The sequence below is a fragment of the Oreochromis aureus genome, linkage group 12, assembly GCF_013358895.1.
Source record: "Oreochromis aureus strain Israel breed Guangdong linkage group 12, ZZ_aureus, whole genome shotgun sequence".
In the NCBI taxonomy this organism is placed as follows: Eukaryota; Metazoa; Chordata; class Actinopteri; order Cichliformes; family Cichlidae; genus Oreochromis; species Oreochromis aureus.
Genome location: NC_052953.1, coordinates 24175862 through 24193671, shown reverse-complemented (window position 1 = coordinate 24193671; position 17810 = coordinate 24175862). Strand labels below are relative to the sequence as shown.

General features: G+C 39.5%; 1 protein-coding gene across 2 annotated transcripts in view; it reads left to right on the top strand.

The window, feature by feature from the left end:
* LOC116313913 (GDNF family receptor alpha-2-like) overlaps positions 1–8906 on the top strand; it is a 70576-nt gene extending 61670 nt beyond the window's left edge. For both annotated transcript variants that reach the window (XM_039621274.1, XM_031731754.2), the window contains exon 8: positions 5368–8906. In XM_039621274.1, coding sequence (XP_039477208.1) covers positions 5368–5493 — 126 coding nt within the window. In that variant the 3' untranslated portion in view covers positions 5494–8906. The remainder of the gene's footprint in view (positions 1–5367) is intronic.
* The last annotated feature ends 8904 nt before the right edge of the window (positions 8907–17810 follow it).

Below are 17810 nucleotides of genomic sequence, written 5' to 3'. Positions count from 1 at the left end.
GACACTTGCAGTTGTCACACATGGAAATCAAATGTGTGATAAGCTGCAGGATTCAAACACAAGTGTAACTTATAAATACATGTTCATACTTTTATTCCACAATCAGAGAGAAAGAAACAGAGAGAGAGTGCAGGACAGACAGACAGGTGACAGTCTCAGGTGTACACACTGCTACAAAACAGCACAAGAGAAGGAGGATTTAGTGTTTGTGTTATTACGAGTGCTAAACAAGAAGAGTTCCCAGATGGTCCAGTGGACACATGTGTGACTCCTGTGATTAAAGCATCTTTCTTTCAGCTTAACGAGTGAACCGTCAGCTCGTTCAAACACACGTTAAAGTCCGTTTGGCTCGACACCACCGAACAGAGGCAGCAATATAACATAGCTAACATTAACAGTGCAGTGAATCCTGCTTGTGCCGTCATATTCAGGACTGCAAACCGAGCAGCATCACTGACTTTCAGCTTGTTGTGTTTGTGGATATATGACTGACTTTAATTATCCATAACATCATCACATTCTCTGTAAGATTAAAGTCAACTATTGAACGGCATATATTTTGAAGTAAAGGCTTTAAAACCAAGTTAGTACAAACATCGCTAATGTCACTTAACTTTGCTGACATGTGGCCAACAGTAATGTTTTAATGTTCTTCATTATAAAAACATTTGCGCATAAATAAGTGACATAATATTCAGTACTTACTTCTGAAAGTTTACTGTTTGGCGGCTCCGCTTCCGCCGTTTTTTTCGGCAAAATTATCCACACCACGGCCGCGCTATGAAATCTGGGATATGTTGGGCCATGAAGGCTACACCGACCCATCCTTAAAATTCAGGGAAATTAAGGACGCATTTGAGGGCCGCATTTCGAGCAGCCTTTGAATTGGGACAGCCTTCGTCGTGTCGCTGTGACATAATCGTCCTTAAAATGTGGCCTTTAAGGCTGCAGACCCTGAATTGGGATAGAGCCCAAATCCGGTCATTGGTACTTCTTGGCTTGTGTAGTTACTAGGTAACAAAAGCTCAACACTGCCCCTAGCGTCCTGGAGCACTTCCGTTGTGTTTTGGAATTTGCAAGTGTTTTGGAGTTTGCAAGTGTTTTGGATTTTGCAAGTGTTTTGGAGTTTGCATGTGTTTTGGAGTTTGCAAGTGTTTTGGATTTTGCAAGTGTTTTGGAGTTTGCAAGTGTTTTGGAGTTTGCAAGTGTTTTGGAGTTTGCATGTGTTTTGGAGTTTGCAAGTGTTTTGGATTTTGCAAGTGTTTTGGAGTTTGCATGTGCTTTGGAGTTTGTACGTGCTTTGTCTCTAGGGGCCACCGTACAGCCCGACGTTGCCTTACACAAGATTATCTTATATCAGTACTGCAAATGAAAAAGTTGAATTGGTGCATCCCTGATCAACTGCAGATTCAACATGTACTTATTCCCACAACTGCAAAAGCATCACTTGATCTGGATTACTTTCTGTTTATCGTGATTACTATTGATGATAACGTACCATCTTGGCTACAGGCAGGTACCAGGAGGGTGTCTACTATTCATATCTATGGGACAGATTGCAAATTATAACTGGCCATTCAATGGGCTGATAACAGTCAAAGTGGGTACTATCTTTTTGCTTCTATGTAGTTGCTCTAATGTGAACTCAAAGGATCTGGTTAAAAACAGACCACTCTGCATAAAGCAGTTTAATACTTTAAGTCATTTATATATGACACAAACAACAATAATATATGTTACATCACACAAGTCTATGTGTACGGACGCCTGGAATCTCAGTGCGGGTGTACAGAAATCTGATGTTTACTGAATTTCCAAAATATTCGTTTATCTCAATAGGATAAACCCTCATTTGATGCCAAGGACTCAGTTCCAATCTCAGCAGGAGATATTATGTTATTGCTCTCTGCTGTAAGTAGATACACATTTTTATTTAAATCTATTACTGTGTAAAAGGATATGACTTTAAGAAAGATAAGATATATATATATAGTCAGTTATTTGAACATATAGTGGTTAAAATTCTGTTGAAACATCAGGTAAGTTTGATTTAGACATCAAACAAGTTCATCGTGATTGTAGAGGACTTTGAACACAAATCAATGGAAAAATGTTCGGTGGGAATGAAATTTTTCATAGATTGGATGATTTGTGAAACCTTATTCAGTAAACAATCGGTCAGGGATCTTTAAGTGGTGATCATTATATAAAGGTAACAGATAATTCACCATGGTCATCACTGGCCACTTCATTAGGTACACCTGTTCAAATGCTTGTTAAGGAATATGTTCAATCAACTAGTCACATGGCAGCAAGTAAATACATTTAAGCGTGTAGATATGGTCCAGAACTTCAAACCAAGCATAAGAATGAGGAAGAAAGGTGGCGTTGAACATGGCTTTGTTTTTGGTGCCAGATGAGTACTTTCTGAGACTCTACAGAGATTCTACTGGCATTTTCCCCACACAATCATCTCTAGAATTTACAGAGAATGGTCTAAAAAAGAGAAAATATACAGTGAGCAGTCATTGTTTGGATGAAAATGCCTTGTTGATGGAGAAGGTCAGAGGAGAATGGCCATACTGCCTCAGGCTGACAGGAAGGCAACAGTAACTCAGATAACCACTCGTTACAGCCAGTTTATGCAGACGACCTTCTCTGAATACACGTCAAACCTTGAAAGCTGGTGGGCTACAGCTGCAAAACACCACTCCAGTTGCCACTGCTGTCAGTTAACAGGAAACTGAGGCCAAAGCGCACAACGTTCACACAGATTCACCAAAATTGGAAAAGATTGGAAAGATATTGTGAGTTGTTATGAAATGTTAGGAGTCTGGACATTCAGATAGTAGGGTCAGAATTTGTCATGAACAATATGAAAACACGGATCTGTCTTGTTTCAACAGTTCAGGCTGTTGGTGGTATAATGCAGTGAGGGATGCTTTCTGGGCATTTTTCCAGCTCTTTAACACCAATTGAGCATTGTTTAAATGCCACAGCTTACTTCGGGTTAGTTACTGACCATGTCCATCCCTGTATGGCCACATTGTATCCTTCTTCTGATGGTTGTGTTGGGATGTGGTGGAACAGGAGATTCACATCATGCATGTGCAGCAACTACTTGATGCTATCAGGTCACTGTGGACCAGAATCTCTGAGGAATCTTTCCAACACCTTGTTGAATTTGTGCCATGAAGAATTAAAACAGCTCTGAAGACATTGTGGAACTGGCACGGTGTAACTAATGAAGTGGCCGGTGAGTGTACATTGACAACATATCCTCATTAGCAGATTTTTGTACAGCTTGCTTTTTTCCCCACACCTTGTGCCTTCTTTCAAATGACTGAATCTTACCATGCAATGCCATTTCAAACCAATTACCTTCACATTTACCAAACTTGTGTTCAAATGTACAGGAAGTGCCTACTGTTTCTACAGTTTTTGCAGTGTGTTTCTTTGAAATTTTTAATTTTGTTAAAAGCAACTTGTGCAAGTGATCAGTCTCCACGCCCACATTACACACACCCAAACACACACACTCAGCTCGCAGCCAGCGGAAGGCTAGTGTTGTCTGTGCTCTCATGTAACCCTGTCACTGTTGATTTTCAGCTCAATTGAATGGAACTGACTGGTGGAAAAAGGCTACATAACTCAGGGTTACTCAATAACTAGTCTTTCAAAGTATCCCGTTTCGCTGCAAATTTGACAGTGAATGAAGACAAGTGCTGTCTAGATTTGTATTTACCACTTAAATGACAAGTCCCGTGCGTTTTTAACAGTTTAAATAAATGCTTTTGTTTCTCACGCTCTCTCTGCCTGTAAACAAATAAGGACATTTTGACATTGTCTGTATTCTGTCATGTATATGCATGTGTTTGTGCTTTAGCCCTTTGTTCATGTGTGTGCAGCTTATCACAAGCCTGAGTGTATGTGTGGATATTGGCTGCAGCTAGAGATCTGGACTCATGTCAACAGGCTGCTGCCACACATCACTGCCCTTGCTAATTAATTGGCTTTTAGTCGCGGATGTGTTTGGTGCATTGTCAGGCTACCCAGTGCTGCTGCTCCGCGCGTGCACCCCTCTTTTTTTGGCAACTGTCATTTCAATCATTTCTTTGTAAAGTGCGAATTCACAAACACAGGTACTGTGATAACTGCAGCTACTGGAAACACCTCCTTTGTCTCCCTCGTTCTCCCTCTTGCATCCTTCTTCACAGAAGCAAAAATATGGCTGTCTTGTTAAAATAACTCAACAATTTTCTCGTTTCATTATTTATTTTCTCATTTATGTGTTGCCTTGTTCTGGTGGAAGACGAAGTGCTGGTAGATAACATCATAGTAAATCTTTTTCTTTTCTTTTTTTTTTTTTTCCTGCGCACAGCAAAATGGGCGAATACGTGGTGAAGATGAGGTGAGGGGGAGGGGGAAAGAGGAGGAGAAAATGTTTCATGTTCCTTATGATGTGCCTCTGTATTGCTGTGCAGGACTGAAAATGGTACCTTTGCAAATTGAGCAGGACTGCTTTAACTTGAAGGCAAATGGTTATGCTTTGTGTTACAGAAATCCGAGAAAATTGAAAAAGTATTCAAAATGCTAACAATTTTATGGAACGGCACATAATAAAACCCATTGTAGTGCGGGTATAACGGTGGAACTCTGGAGGCCACAGAATTTAATATCTGTGCTGATTCCCACTCGTCTCCGCCATAATGTGAACAGTGTGGGAAAATAAACTTCACAAGTTTATTCTCTCTTGTGCATAAGAATAAACACTGTAGCATTTTGATTGTGCACACTCAAACAAGGGGTCTTGCTTTCTTGGGCCTCTACTTGCTGTAAGATTTTCCTCATGAAATATTGAAAAGAAATCCATAGCCGCCGCTGGCTTCTGTAGTGTGTGTTTGGCTTCGTGGTATGTTTTTCTTGTAAATAAAGTCTGTAATGATAGCTTTAAAAACTGTTTAGAGACTTGCTGGCACAGCCTAAAAGAGTTTTTGAGAAAAAAAAAAAGAAAAAGTGCACACAAGAAGCTTTCCTTTGTTGCCAACTTGTTTAAGAAGCAAGGAGCATACTAAGCAGCACGGGCTTGAAATATACTTCACATATCAAAACGTTTGGTGGATCAAACACTTAATGTTCATGCCAAAGTGGATGTACTGCGGATGTCATTTCTTGCTTTGACTTTCTGAATGATGTTTTCTCTTCTTCTCTTCAGCAGTGACCCTGTCCTCTCTCATCTCCCTCCTGTCCTGTCTGACCTCTCTCTCTTATCAAATGCCAGAACAGGAAAGCAGCATGAATTGTGAGTCATGTCTAACCTTTTGCGGATCTCTCTCTCCCTCTGTGTGTCCCTCTCTATCTGCCCAGTATCACCAACCAAGAGGTGGTGTCGTGGACCTGGGAGAGGATCACTCTTCTTGTCTCTATGCCAATGTCTGGGCTCTGCTTCCCAGCCTGGCTTTGGCTCTGGTCCTGGCCCAGCATGCCTTATAGAAGCGCCAGGAGGAGAAAAAAGAGGTCATCCACCCACAAGCTGATCCCAAATGCAGAAGGTGTTATTCCTGAGACTGATATTAAGAAGGCTGAATCTCTGGACAGATGACATGGATGGCATTTACGAAAGAGAAAAACAAAAGGCCGAGAGAGGTGGAAATGACTGAAATTTTATAACTGTGAATTTGTTGTTCATTTATCGTATCATTCGGGCAGACCGCAACTGTGATGGAGCACATGGCTTTACAAAAGACCCTTGGTATGAGAGGCCACGAAGGCCACTCTCTGACTGAGTCACGAAAAAAACCCGGAGGACTGAAGCTGCTCATGTCAGAGACTTCTGCACTTTTCTCACCAAAGGAGGGCGAGAGGGGGGGGAATGAACAACACAATTAAAAGAAGGCAAGGCAGGATTGGCAGAAAAGAAATTGTTGCAAAGAGAAAAGGAGTGAGTTTGAAGTAAATGTCATATAGTGAGATGGGAAAAAAAGAAGGAATTTTTTTTTTTGCTTTGGGTCTTGAACTTGTTCTTGACTTAATCTTCTCTTGGATGAACAGACCGCACATTTAGAGGCATGGATGGGGGATGATTACGTTCTGTTTCTTCAAATCTAGTGTAAACTCTAAATTGTAAAGCCTACTCAATGTTCTAAGTGTTGGTATAGTATCTGTGACCATAATCAATCTACAGTACCGAGCTTTCATTTGGGTGCTACAGTATACCTTTTAAGCAGGCAGCGAAAAGAGCTAAAGGCGGCCGTGTTAAACAGTTAATGGTCTTATGGTCATTTAAGATGTTGTTGATAACTGTGGGTGTTCGCCATATGTCCACCCGCACACGTGTATATTTCTGTCTCTATGTATATAAACAACACTTTTTCTTTCATTCAGCCTAATGATATCTAGTACCTTTAAAGGACATTATTGTATGCACAGGTGGCTCTGTATTGGTACTGAAGGAAGGATTTCATTATCTGCATTTATATTTGTCTATTAAGGTTTGATCACAAAGAATGTATACAGGGATAAAATTAAACGAGCTCCAACTGCTTGAAAAAGCCATAATCTGTGTGTGAATATTGTAATATTTGTTTACTGTGTGTGTCTGTGTGTGTACAAACTCATTACAATGTGTGAATGGGTTTACAAGCAGGAGAAAAGTAGCTTGTGAGGAGCATTTTGAATTGCCCATGTGGGGGTTCATTTTGCCCCGTCAGACAGCAGAGGTTATGATGCATGTTGTAATTGGAGACTAAAATCACCCTCCAGTTCTGGTAAGCGTTTTTGGGAACTTCCAGCTCTGCTGTTCCCAATTTTAAGGGTCTCTGAAGTTTTTCTTAATTCAGTTTTTGTCCAGAGGAGTGGAGAAGAGTGATAACAGCCTCTCACTAACAGATTGAGCCCGTGTGAGTGTGTGTGACTGCCTCTTATTATTGATGATTATTATTAGTATTATTAACACAGACATGTGAAAATGTCAGGCTGTCCTTTAAATGGCTTCCTTTTGATAGGAAATTGTTCCACACGAGCAAATTTGTTTTCACTCTTCAGAAAAGGAGCTGATGTCTTCAGCTGCTTGGTGTCCACTGTTAAAAGGACATGAAAGTCATTCTGTGTACAACTTAGCCACAATCTTTTGGACATAGCTATAAAAGAGCACATTTGCAAACAAGATGAGGCAGAATGCATGATGTTACGCCCATAAGAATATTATTTTGCCCATCATGCATTGTGTTTGTTTTCGAAACACACGCTCTGACAGATGCTGAAAGAACAACAACAAAAAATCAAGACTTGCGCTGGCATCTTTGCAGATGAGAGACATTTTTTTAGGTGTTCATGCTTACATAATTTTCCACTGCTCTGAATGAATGTTACCAGTAGTTTCACCAAAAGAAAAAGTTTTTATTTTCAAACAGCACATCAAGTGTAGTGTTGTGCCACATTAATGCATGCTATAGAACCAAACAGCTTTGTGTTAGCAGCCAGGGTTTAGAAAAGGTTTACTATCTGCCCGGGTCATGAATGTTGCATGAAACTCAGCTCAGTGTGCTTTCACCACCACGGGCTGGTTCGGTCTGGCAGAAATTACAGTTATTTCCTAAACTGGTGAGTTTATTGCAGTTACTGCTGTGAAATGGCAAAAATCTCAGCACAATATTTTTCTTTGCCTTCCACATCAACACATTTTCATAAACCAACCATGATGTTTTTGGCTATAGATAGATAGATATCCATTATATAGAGATAGAAATATATACAAGTGAATTGTCAGGATTTTTAACCTGTAGCAAATAATCACACACTTTCAATATTAAAAAAAGAAAAACGCATGTATTTTTAAAAGCAAGTCTATGAACTCATGCATGTGAGCAGTTTCTGTTTTTTTCCTGATATCACATTATAAATGTTGCAGTCCTTTCGAATTGTAATGTACCTCTGTCAGTGCTTTCAGACTGCTTTGAAACACTTTCAAGGTCTCTAAATTGTTGGACAAAGACACAATGTTTGTAGTTTTGCCTCCACCAAAGTGGATTTTAAATCAAACAATCAAGATGTGATTGAAGCACAGACTCTTTAATTCAAGGGTTTTAACAAAATTTTTACACGAACTAGTCAGGAATTCCAGCTATTTTACGCATAGTCCCCCATTTCAAGAGGCCCAAAATTAATTGGCCGAACTAACATAATTTTAATACTGTGTTTTATTATTTTGCTGTTTTTAATACTTGGATGAGAATCCTTTTCAAGTTACTGCCTGCAGTCTAGAACCCATGGTCATCACCGATGTGTTTCCGCACTTGTATCTTGCACCTTCAGTTGCAGCTTGTTTGTGGTTCTTTCTGCATTCAGTTTTTGCATTTAATAACTGGATGCTTTACTGGATTGAGATCAGGGGACTGACTTAGCCATTATCCCATTGCTTTGACTTCGGAAACTGTTGGGTTGCTTTTGTGGTGTGCTTTTGGGGCATTATCCATTTGCACCGTGAAGTGCTGCCTGATCAGTTTTGGAGCATTTGGCTGAATCTGAGTAGAGACTATAGCCCTGTATAAATCACAATTCACCCTGCTGCTTCTCTCATCAGTCTATACTAGTGTCAGGGATCCACTGGTAGCCATACATGCCCACGCCATAACATCACTACAATGGCAAGTGGTACAACTTGCCATGTTTGACAGATGATCAGGTGTGCCTTGGATCATAAGCTGTTTCTCTTCTTTCTCTTTTTCACTTCTGGTACAAGTTTGTCTTGATGTCATTTGTCTAAAAAGTTTTGGGGGATTTTTTGCAAAAAAGTGCAGAACCTTTAGATGTTTTCTAGCAAAGTCTTGTGTGTAACCAGTGCTTTGCCCCCTGTTGTAAACACTCTGTATTTACACTCATGATTGTACACCTTGATAATGATGCACATACCTACTCAAGAGTGTTCTTGACTTAGTAAAATGTTGCAAAGCTGTTATTCTTAACCAAGTAATAATTCTGCAGTTATCAACTTTTGTGGTCTTCTGTGGTCATTTTGGTGTTGCTGAGCTGGTCCGTGCATTCCTTCTTTTGCAGGATGAATCAGATTGTTGATTTGGCCACTCTTAAAGTTTTTGCTATCATTCTGATAGATCCCTCACTTACACTGACATCTCTCTTTAAAATTTAAAATTACAAGTGAAAAACTACAAAATATAAATTCAACACTCTGAATCTACTTCAGATATTATGCCTGCTTCACGTCTCATGAAATAATAAGCAAACCATCCACACATGGCCCTGAAACTACTTGTCAGTCAATAGTCTAGTTATTTTCGACTCTCTAAAAAATGAAGCTTGAGTATAAAAAAGGCATTTATTGCTAAACAAAATTTGTTTTAAAACCCTTAAATTAAAGCTGTAAGTCTGCACTTCAATTGCATATTTATTGTGTGATTTAAAATCCGCTGTGGTGGTGCACAGAAAAAAAAGACTACAAACGTTGTGTCTTTACTCATGAGATTAGGAACCTAACTGTATGTGGCAATGTGGACAAAGTAGTTAAGTTTAAACAAATCTATCTGATCATCTATTTAAAACATATCTGCAAAATCAAGTGAAAATATCAGGCTCAGTTTGCGAGATTCTAAAAACATTACAAGAGTTTCTCATCCTACATCAATATTACACAATTTTGGAGGGTAAAATCCATCAAAGATGAAGCGGAGCTGCCAATTCTCCAGCAAGAACAGCCTCAGTAGTCCATAATACAATATAGGCGTAATATATTTTAGTCCAGATCCACTCATGGACACAACCCAGTGCTCTCCTCAACAAACCTGAGTCCTTTTTATATCAAGTTAACCTTATTATTTTTATATGCTTACTTTTTCAGATTGAATTATCTCTATATATAGCATACAGCATTCGAGGTCTTTATGACGAGGCGTGTGGGTCCAGTTTGACACTTGGTTCCTCCTTTTGCAGCCACTTACCTCTGTTTCGCTTTGCTCCTGAATAATTCAGAGCTCAGTGGAGTCTAAGGCAGGATTCATACTTGAAGAAGGTAAAATGCAAACAGTTTGTACTTGGATGATAGCGATGTTTAGGCGTTATAGAAATCACTGAGTGGCATTTCATGTTCCACCAATGTGACAACTTACATTTTTTTCTTTCGGTTTTTTCTTCCCTGTGCAGAAGGAAACAAAGCTCTTCATGTCTCTGCAGGATGCTGCAGAAGTAAATGAAAGCATTTACCTGTTCGGAGTACATCCTGTTTCATTAATGCAATTTGCATGTGAACTTCTGCCCTGCTGCGTTTATTTTAGAATGTTCACAATCAAAAAATTTACAGCTTAAATCTCTCCACACTTCCCTTTTGGGTAGCTGTCACAAGAACAATATTGTCCATCCCACCCAGTCTATTAATCAAGTGTGCGTTTGGTCAGTTTGTTGCTTACTTTTCAGAAAAATTGATGAGGCACTGTGAGTGATTATACAGTCAGCGTCCCATATAGGCGATCAAAACAGGCAGATAAATTAAAGGTTTTGACATGTCGAAAATGCAAATAAAGTCATAAAAATTCAAATCTCCTCTCCCTTTATATTCAACCCCTCCCTGTAGAAGGTCTGAGTTTGGGGTGAAAAAGACGGCTGATCAGCAGTTCTTACACAGCTTAAGAGAATGTATATGCAAGAGGTCTACAAATCACACTGCACAATTTTCGGAGATATTACCGGTGTAGAAGTGCAGCAGTGGGACAGTTTGAAAAGAGGCAGAATAAAGTGCTTTTGTAGGGGGGAAAGTGAACTGTGGCAGCTGGGACTGGATGCTGGACGTAAAGGCAAATGATAGAGTTATCTTTCTGGATGTGTGTAATTTAAGCTGCTGCGATAGGGTAGAACGAAGTGCTCTTTAAACTAACTTTAAAGCAAAAATCAGCAGAAGACTTCTGGGTGCTTCTTTTCTCTCTATCCTTGCATTCCTGTGTTTAAACACTGAATATGTGGTAACGCTTGTCTCTGTGTTCAAATACACATGTAAACAGGGCTTTGTGCATGCGGCTATGACAGGGAACGGGAAAAATCTTGAAGCAGGAAATTTGCTAGAAGAGCAATATTCTCTTTTTTCCCATGAGGGATCCTTGTGGAGTCCAGTTTGTTTCTTCTTTCCACAGAAGACTGGAAGAGGAGAAGCAGAGGAGGCAGGTAGTAGAGAGGTTTTGGGGACACGGGAATAAGAAAGCGGCAGGTAGCTGTACATTTCACAGTTGATTAATGAGTCACTGGGATGATGTCTCTTATCAACACTCTGCACATGGCGGAGAGAGAAGAAAGGTTTACCGAGGCTAGGAATGCTCCAATCAGAGATGGCTCCCATTGCTGTCCCATCATCCCTTTCTGCGCTCACCCACCTGTTTTTGTGAGGACCCTCCTTCTCTTCTCTTCTCTTCTCTTCTCTTCTCTTCTCTTCTCTTCTCTTCTCTTCTCTTCTCTTCTCTTCTCTTCTCTTCTCTTCTCTTCTCTCCAGCAGTTTGTAGCTGATGAAATTTAGCCCTTTATGCCCAGTGTGAGCAAAGGATCCGGTGAGTTTTGTCTGAGAAATATGTGTGACACCTGCTCCTATGGAGTTCACAGTGCGTCTTATGTTCTTTGTTCCAAAATTACCACAGGCTCTGATGTAAACGTTAGTAAGAAGTTGTTAATGTGGGTTATGTCATCATTGCAGAGGACTGGTTGCCTGCTGACAGCTGAAAAAAAAGAAAAAGATCCACCAGTAAAATATTTTGATAATAGATAGAGCTGTTCTTAAAATATATCACTTTCACACTTGACAGAACTGGATGTTTGATATAAACCCCTGTTTATCAAGTTTGCTACGCACGCCGCTTGTGCTGATTTTTGATAAATATGTTTGGCATGCACTAATGACTCTCAAAACCAACGCGATACGAGCTGAGAACGATAGTTCCTTTGATGCCTGAGCAGAAAAATCCCGGCCCCAGCATGTATTCCTAGCACTGTATTGTACTGTGACTATAATAACATAAATCACAGCGAGAAAATGAGAAAAGAAAGAGCAGCAGACAAATAAATTCAGTGTAATGGGGTGCTCTCATTGATGTGTGTGGTATACAGTATATTCTTGTAAGATTAAATATCACTTTAATGCCAGCAAAAAGACAAAAGAACAGAAAAAAAGAAGGGGAAAAAAGATGTTTTTGTCATAAGCAGGAAGCCAAATTATTTTGCTTTGTGATTTCATTTGTTCTACTGAAGGTGTTAATATTTTACTATAATGTGATAAGTCCATTATGGCTGATCAAATAGCACAGTACAATATTAATGATTGTTGTAAGGCATTAAAGTGGTTAGAGAGAAACAGATGCAGCACCAGTGTGACGCGCCACCACGCTCAACCACTGTGAAGAAGACTTTTCAACTTAGGTGAACCAGGAAAGGGAAACTTCAAATGATGGACGTGAAAACAATCACAGAAATAACTCAATATAAAGTCCATCTAAAAGCAAGCCTTGCCAATCATCAGGCAGTTTTGATATGCCACCACCTGCAGTAATTATATCTTGCTAGCACCACATTGGACCCGTTTTACCTTTAGAGCTGTCTTAATTCTTCGTGGCATGGATTAAACAAATTGCTGGAAACATTCCTCAGAGATTGTGGTCCATATTGACAAGACAGCGTCACACAGTTGCTGCATATCTATGATGAAAATCTCACATCCTGCTCTACTGGATTGAGATTTGGTGACTGTAGAGGCCATTTGAGTACAGTGAACTCACTGTCCTGCTCAAGAAACCACTTTGAGATGATTTAAACTTTGGGACGTGGCGCATTATCCTGATACCCAGCAGATGGGTACACAGTGCTCATAAAGGGATGGACATGGCTAGTAACATTACTCAGGCAGGGAGTGTGGTGACTAAATGGTACTAAAGCGTGACAAGAAAACATCCTCATCATTGTTATACCGCTGCCATCAGACTGAACTACTGATTTTGGCTCTACCTTCTGGATGTCACAGTAGAAATTGGAACTCATCTGACCAGGCAACATTACACCAACCAATTATATGTTATTAAATATAATATATACACAATTTATATATAAATATTAATATAAACAATAGAATTCTGTGATCATTTTTTTTTTTACATTACACAACCAGTCTAAAAAGTGAATAAATTCAAAGAAATATTCACATCAAATCTAATAAAATGTGTTGGAGGTCAATAATGATGAAATGACAACATAATGATATTTAGTATCTCTTCAATTTGTGAAGTGTTTGAAGGTCAAAGCACTGTCATAGCCATGTTAGAGTCCAGAAGGCCTGTGAATTCCCTAACACAAAATGATGTTTGCTTTAAAAGAAGAAAAGCTGAAATCCTTCAGATTTTTTTTATCATTAACAAACAAACGTCTGATGCCTTTAAAAAAGGAAAATGAATTAAAAAATACAAAATGGTTTAAAGAGTTTCGAGAAGGTTTTAGATTCAAACCTTCTCGTCTAGCAGACGTACACTGTTAATCCTTGGCAAAACCAATGATCATCTGACAATAACCATGCCACAGTTGCCACAAAACACAGTTCAGCAGTAGCTCTGTGCCGACTGTTATGAAAGCCACTTGTAGAAAATATCTTGATGGTCAAATATATATTCACAGGCAAAGCGAAGGACTCATCAACTAACAGTTAGTAACAAGCTAATGGTAGTATATGATGTCTGTTCAGTGGAAGAGTATGAACTGCTGATACTGTTTTTAAACTTTTATCATGCCATTCGTACCCAGTTGTTAGCTTAAAAACAGTTATCCTTCTGCTCTCTTGTCAGCCATACAATCTGCTGGGTTTTTTTATTTTTCAAGGATTCATTAAGAAATTCAAAATTCACTTTTGCATTTTTTGGGGAGTTGCATGAATGTTTGCAAGTGTGGTGACCATGCTATGGGCTAGCACACAATTGGACCCAAGTATCCAATTCTCAGCAATACCTTAGCAATAAATAACAAAAAAAAATGTTATTTATTTATTTTCCATGATATGAGGGTCACACAGGTTCTTTTCGAGTCTTTGGGATTGTGCTGCTCCCACAGGAGCCTTCCTTCCCATGGCCTTGGGCCTCGTGCCTTTCTATGTTCTACCTAGTCTCACATTTTTCTCCGGGTTTCCTCCAACAGTACAACGAAATGTATGTTAGGAAAATTTGTGATTCTAAATTGTGGATGTGAGTGTGAATGGTTGGTTGTCTGTCTGTGTGAACCTTTTGATGGACTGGCCAATCGGTCCTGTAGACTGTGATCCTTCCCCTGAATTTTCTTTATCTGGAGCATCAGAAACTTTCCTTGAACCGTTTTACGGACAAAGCCTCCACTCCTAGTCTCAGGAGTAGCCTGTTCCACATTTATGGGTGCTCTCTTCTTTGTATCTACTCAGCTAATCATTGCTGGTTAACACAAAAGACACTTTTTCTTAAATTAATTTTTCCTATATGTTTACATGGGGTTAGAGATGGCAGGGGTCATCAGCTCATACTCCTAGTCAAGCCTGGAAGCCATGATATGAATGAAGTTTGATCTGCAACTCACAGAACAAGAAATGGGATGCTGAAAATACTAAAAAACATAATCATTTGAGTGTCTTTTAGTACAACCAAACTCTGAAAAAGGACTAAACAGTGCCCATCTGTCACTGGAAGCATCCAAACTCTTAATAATGCTAAATTTAAGCCTTGGTACACACACACCCATTCCCTCTCACTATACAGACACGCACACACACATACATTATGCAAAAGGAAAATAGCTTTAAATACTAAAACTCCTATTTTTCTGTAAAAACATTTGTTATTGCAACATTGGATCTGTGAGGAATGATTTACCATTGGAGCCGCCTCAGGTGGTCACTTAAGGAACTGCTATTTTTGACGGTCAGAGATTTCTTCTTGATTGCTTCTCATGTGCAAATCGAAGGTTGTCACTACAGACTCCAGATCTGTTGATACATTTCAGTCAGAACTGTTTAAATGTTACACACCTGCATTTACGTGGAAAGTTCCCACACTCCAACCTTAATAATTAAACTTCTCACAAGATGCTTGTCAAATGAACATAATTTCAGTTGAAAGGAGTGAAAGTCTAAGACACAGAGAGAGACTGTAATGGAAATCAAAACTAAGGCAACATTTTTTTTAGCTAACATCTTACTTGCTCTGTGACAAGAGTGGACAGCAGTATTGAAGCAGACCACTTGAGATGTAATTCCGTGCTCCATTGAAGAAAGACTGGACATTTCTATTGTCAAGACACACACACACACACACACACAAATACAAAAAAAAGTGAAGGTGAAAGAAAGAGAGGCAGCGGGAATGAAAGAGAGGCAGCAGCAAGAACAAAGAAGCGCTGGAGAGAACGAAGCGAGGAGAGGACTCGAGCCAGTGGAACTGTGAAACAATCCGATATAGATTCTGCCATGGCTGTATGACTTTGACTGCGTCATGCTCACCCCTCTGCCTCTCACATGTGGGGTGGTTATTGATGGAGCCGTCATATCCAGGCTGAACATCTGTTATGAAATTCTACTCATCTTATTGGATTTGGTGATGGGATCTCTGTCTCTCTCTCTCTTCCTCTTTCTCACAGCTGTAGTCTGGTCTTTATTGCACAGCCACAGCCATCCTGCATAGGGCACATACACAGACATACACAGTACAGAGTGTTGCATGGAGTTCAGCACATAGGGATTATATTGCCTTTCACCACTGTTAGCTGTTGTTTACCCTCCTTGGATTTGTCTGTCAACTCTGCGTTTTAATGTATTTTAATACTGTTTGTCATTCTCAGAAGAATGCTGGCAATTGGATCAGAGGTTAAATTTTGTAATATTCCTGCGAAGAAGAAACAGAGCCTGCAAGTGTTACAGACAGAGGGGGCTGCGGGGGAGCAGGAGTGGAAACTACTGTAGAAGCAGAGTTTGTATCAGCACCTGCTACAGGTAGCATCCAACAACATATGGTGGATGGCACGAGTCCTGCTAGCGGTATTATGGGGAGAGAACAGGAATAGGTGCCACAGAGGAGCATCATATTAAAATAGCTTATTGGGAATAATTCATCTGTAATAAACTATAATGAAATCAGAATATTACGGTAGACTCGTGCCCGTGAAAAGCCGTTGTGGCGTCGGGATGAGCTTTCATCTGAATTTCCAAAGGAAGGGGAAAAAAATGAAAGGCAAGAGAGCGAGAAAGAGGGACTGCACAAACAGAGCGAGGAGACAGAGTATAAAATTCACATGACAGGTCTGGTTATCTTGAATGCAAGAGCTGGCTGTGTGTTTGCTGGAGTGACACATTGGTTCTTTTATTGATAAATTAAGGAGCGCCATGCTATAATGCTACCAATATACTTTGCAGGAGCCTGGGTAAGGGACCCACTCTAAAGGCATAGATGATGACAGACTGTTTAGGCTGCTCCTCATTACTCTTGCACCTCCCAGCCCAATGTGTTTACATGTTTATGATGCACACATAGTGAAAGATTCATTATTCCTGCTGTCTGTGGTGATTTAAAATGGAATGGGTGGATTTTTGGATTACAGGAGCTCTCAAAAAAGATTTGGTTTTCCTCACTACTGAATTTGAATTTAAAGAGGATGACCCACCAAGATACATTTTTGCTGCTGAAAAAAAAGTTTTTGTTTTTGTTACAAAACCCCCCAAAAAGCAACATTATTATAGCTTTTGCTAAATGCTTACTGGAAAAGATATAGCTAGTCAACAACGCTATTATGAATAGATATTTTATTTTCTATTCAATTTTCATGTGTTTTGGTTCCAATTGACAATAACTTCATACAAAACATCTGACAGAGGATGCTATTGCAAAAAGAAAAGGCATTATGCAAAAATATTCACTGCATACCTTAGCAGTGAGGCGACCATATAGGAGCTGTGCATGTGCACACACTGCATAACCTCACCCAAATGTCTTCCAAACTTGGGACCACGCTTTCATATTTAAACTGCACATTCTTCAGCAGGAAAATGAAAGAAAAACATCACTGCTGCAAAGCAAAGAATACAGAGCATACAGCCATTCAGTTTTTTTTATCATTAAACATTGAAAAACTCTGTTCATTCTACATCTTAAACAGAGTCATAATTCACTGCATTCTTCCCCTTTTTCTTTCTCCCTGATGAGCAAACGTTTCCCCTCAGTGATGATGCTGCAGGGCTGCACAACAACCTGCTACCCCTCGGCCAATTAGAAAATTGCTCAGCATATGAAATACTGTACACTGGTGCTTCATCAATTACTGTAAAACCAAGTATTTCGCTGCTCCAGCAAACCTGCTGCAAATGTGGCGGTGGTCTTATTTATTTCTTGGTGTTAACAGTTCTATCATAACCAACTGCAAATAATGTTGATCAATTATAAATATTTAGTATGTCGCACAACCACAGCCGGGGAGGATACTGCTGTGTGCACCTGAGAGAATGAAATAGATATTATGAAAGAAATTGGTCATCATGACTAAATGACCCAACTGCATGTCAGTAGTATTGATACAAATCAGATGGATAATGCAAGAATTAGAAGCTATCAGATTAGACACTCAACCAATTATGTTTTCATCATCTGATAATTCAATTTGAATAAATGGGAGAAAGTAGAAATGATTCTAAAATCCAAAACGCCTTGATGTCTGATTTATAATCCAGATAACAAAATACATAAGGGAGATCACTTCTGATCAAAAGCTACAGTGAATGTGTGGACAGAGATTTATTAAGTGGAAGCAAAGTCAGAGTAAAGGTGAACGTTATA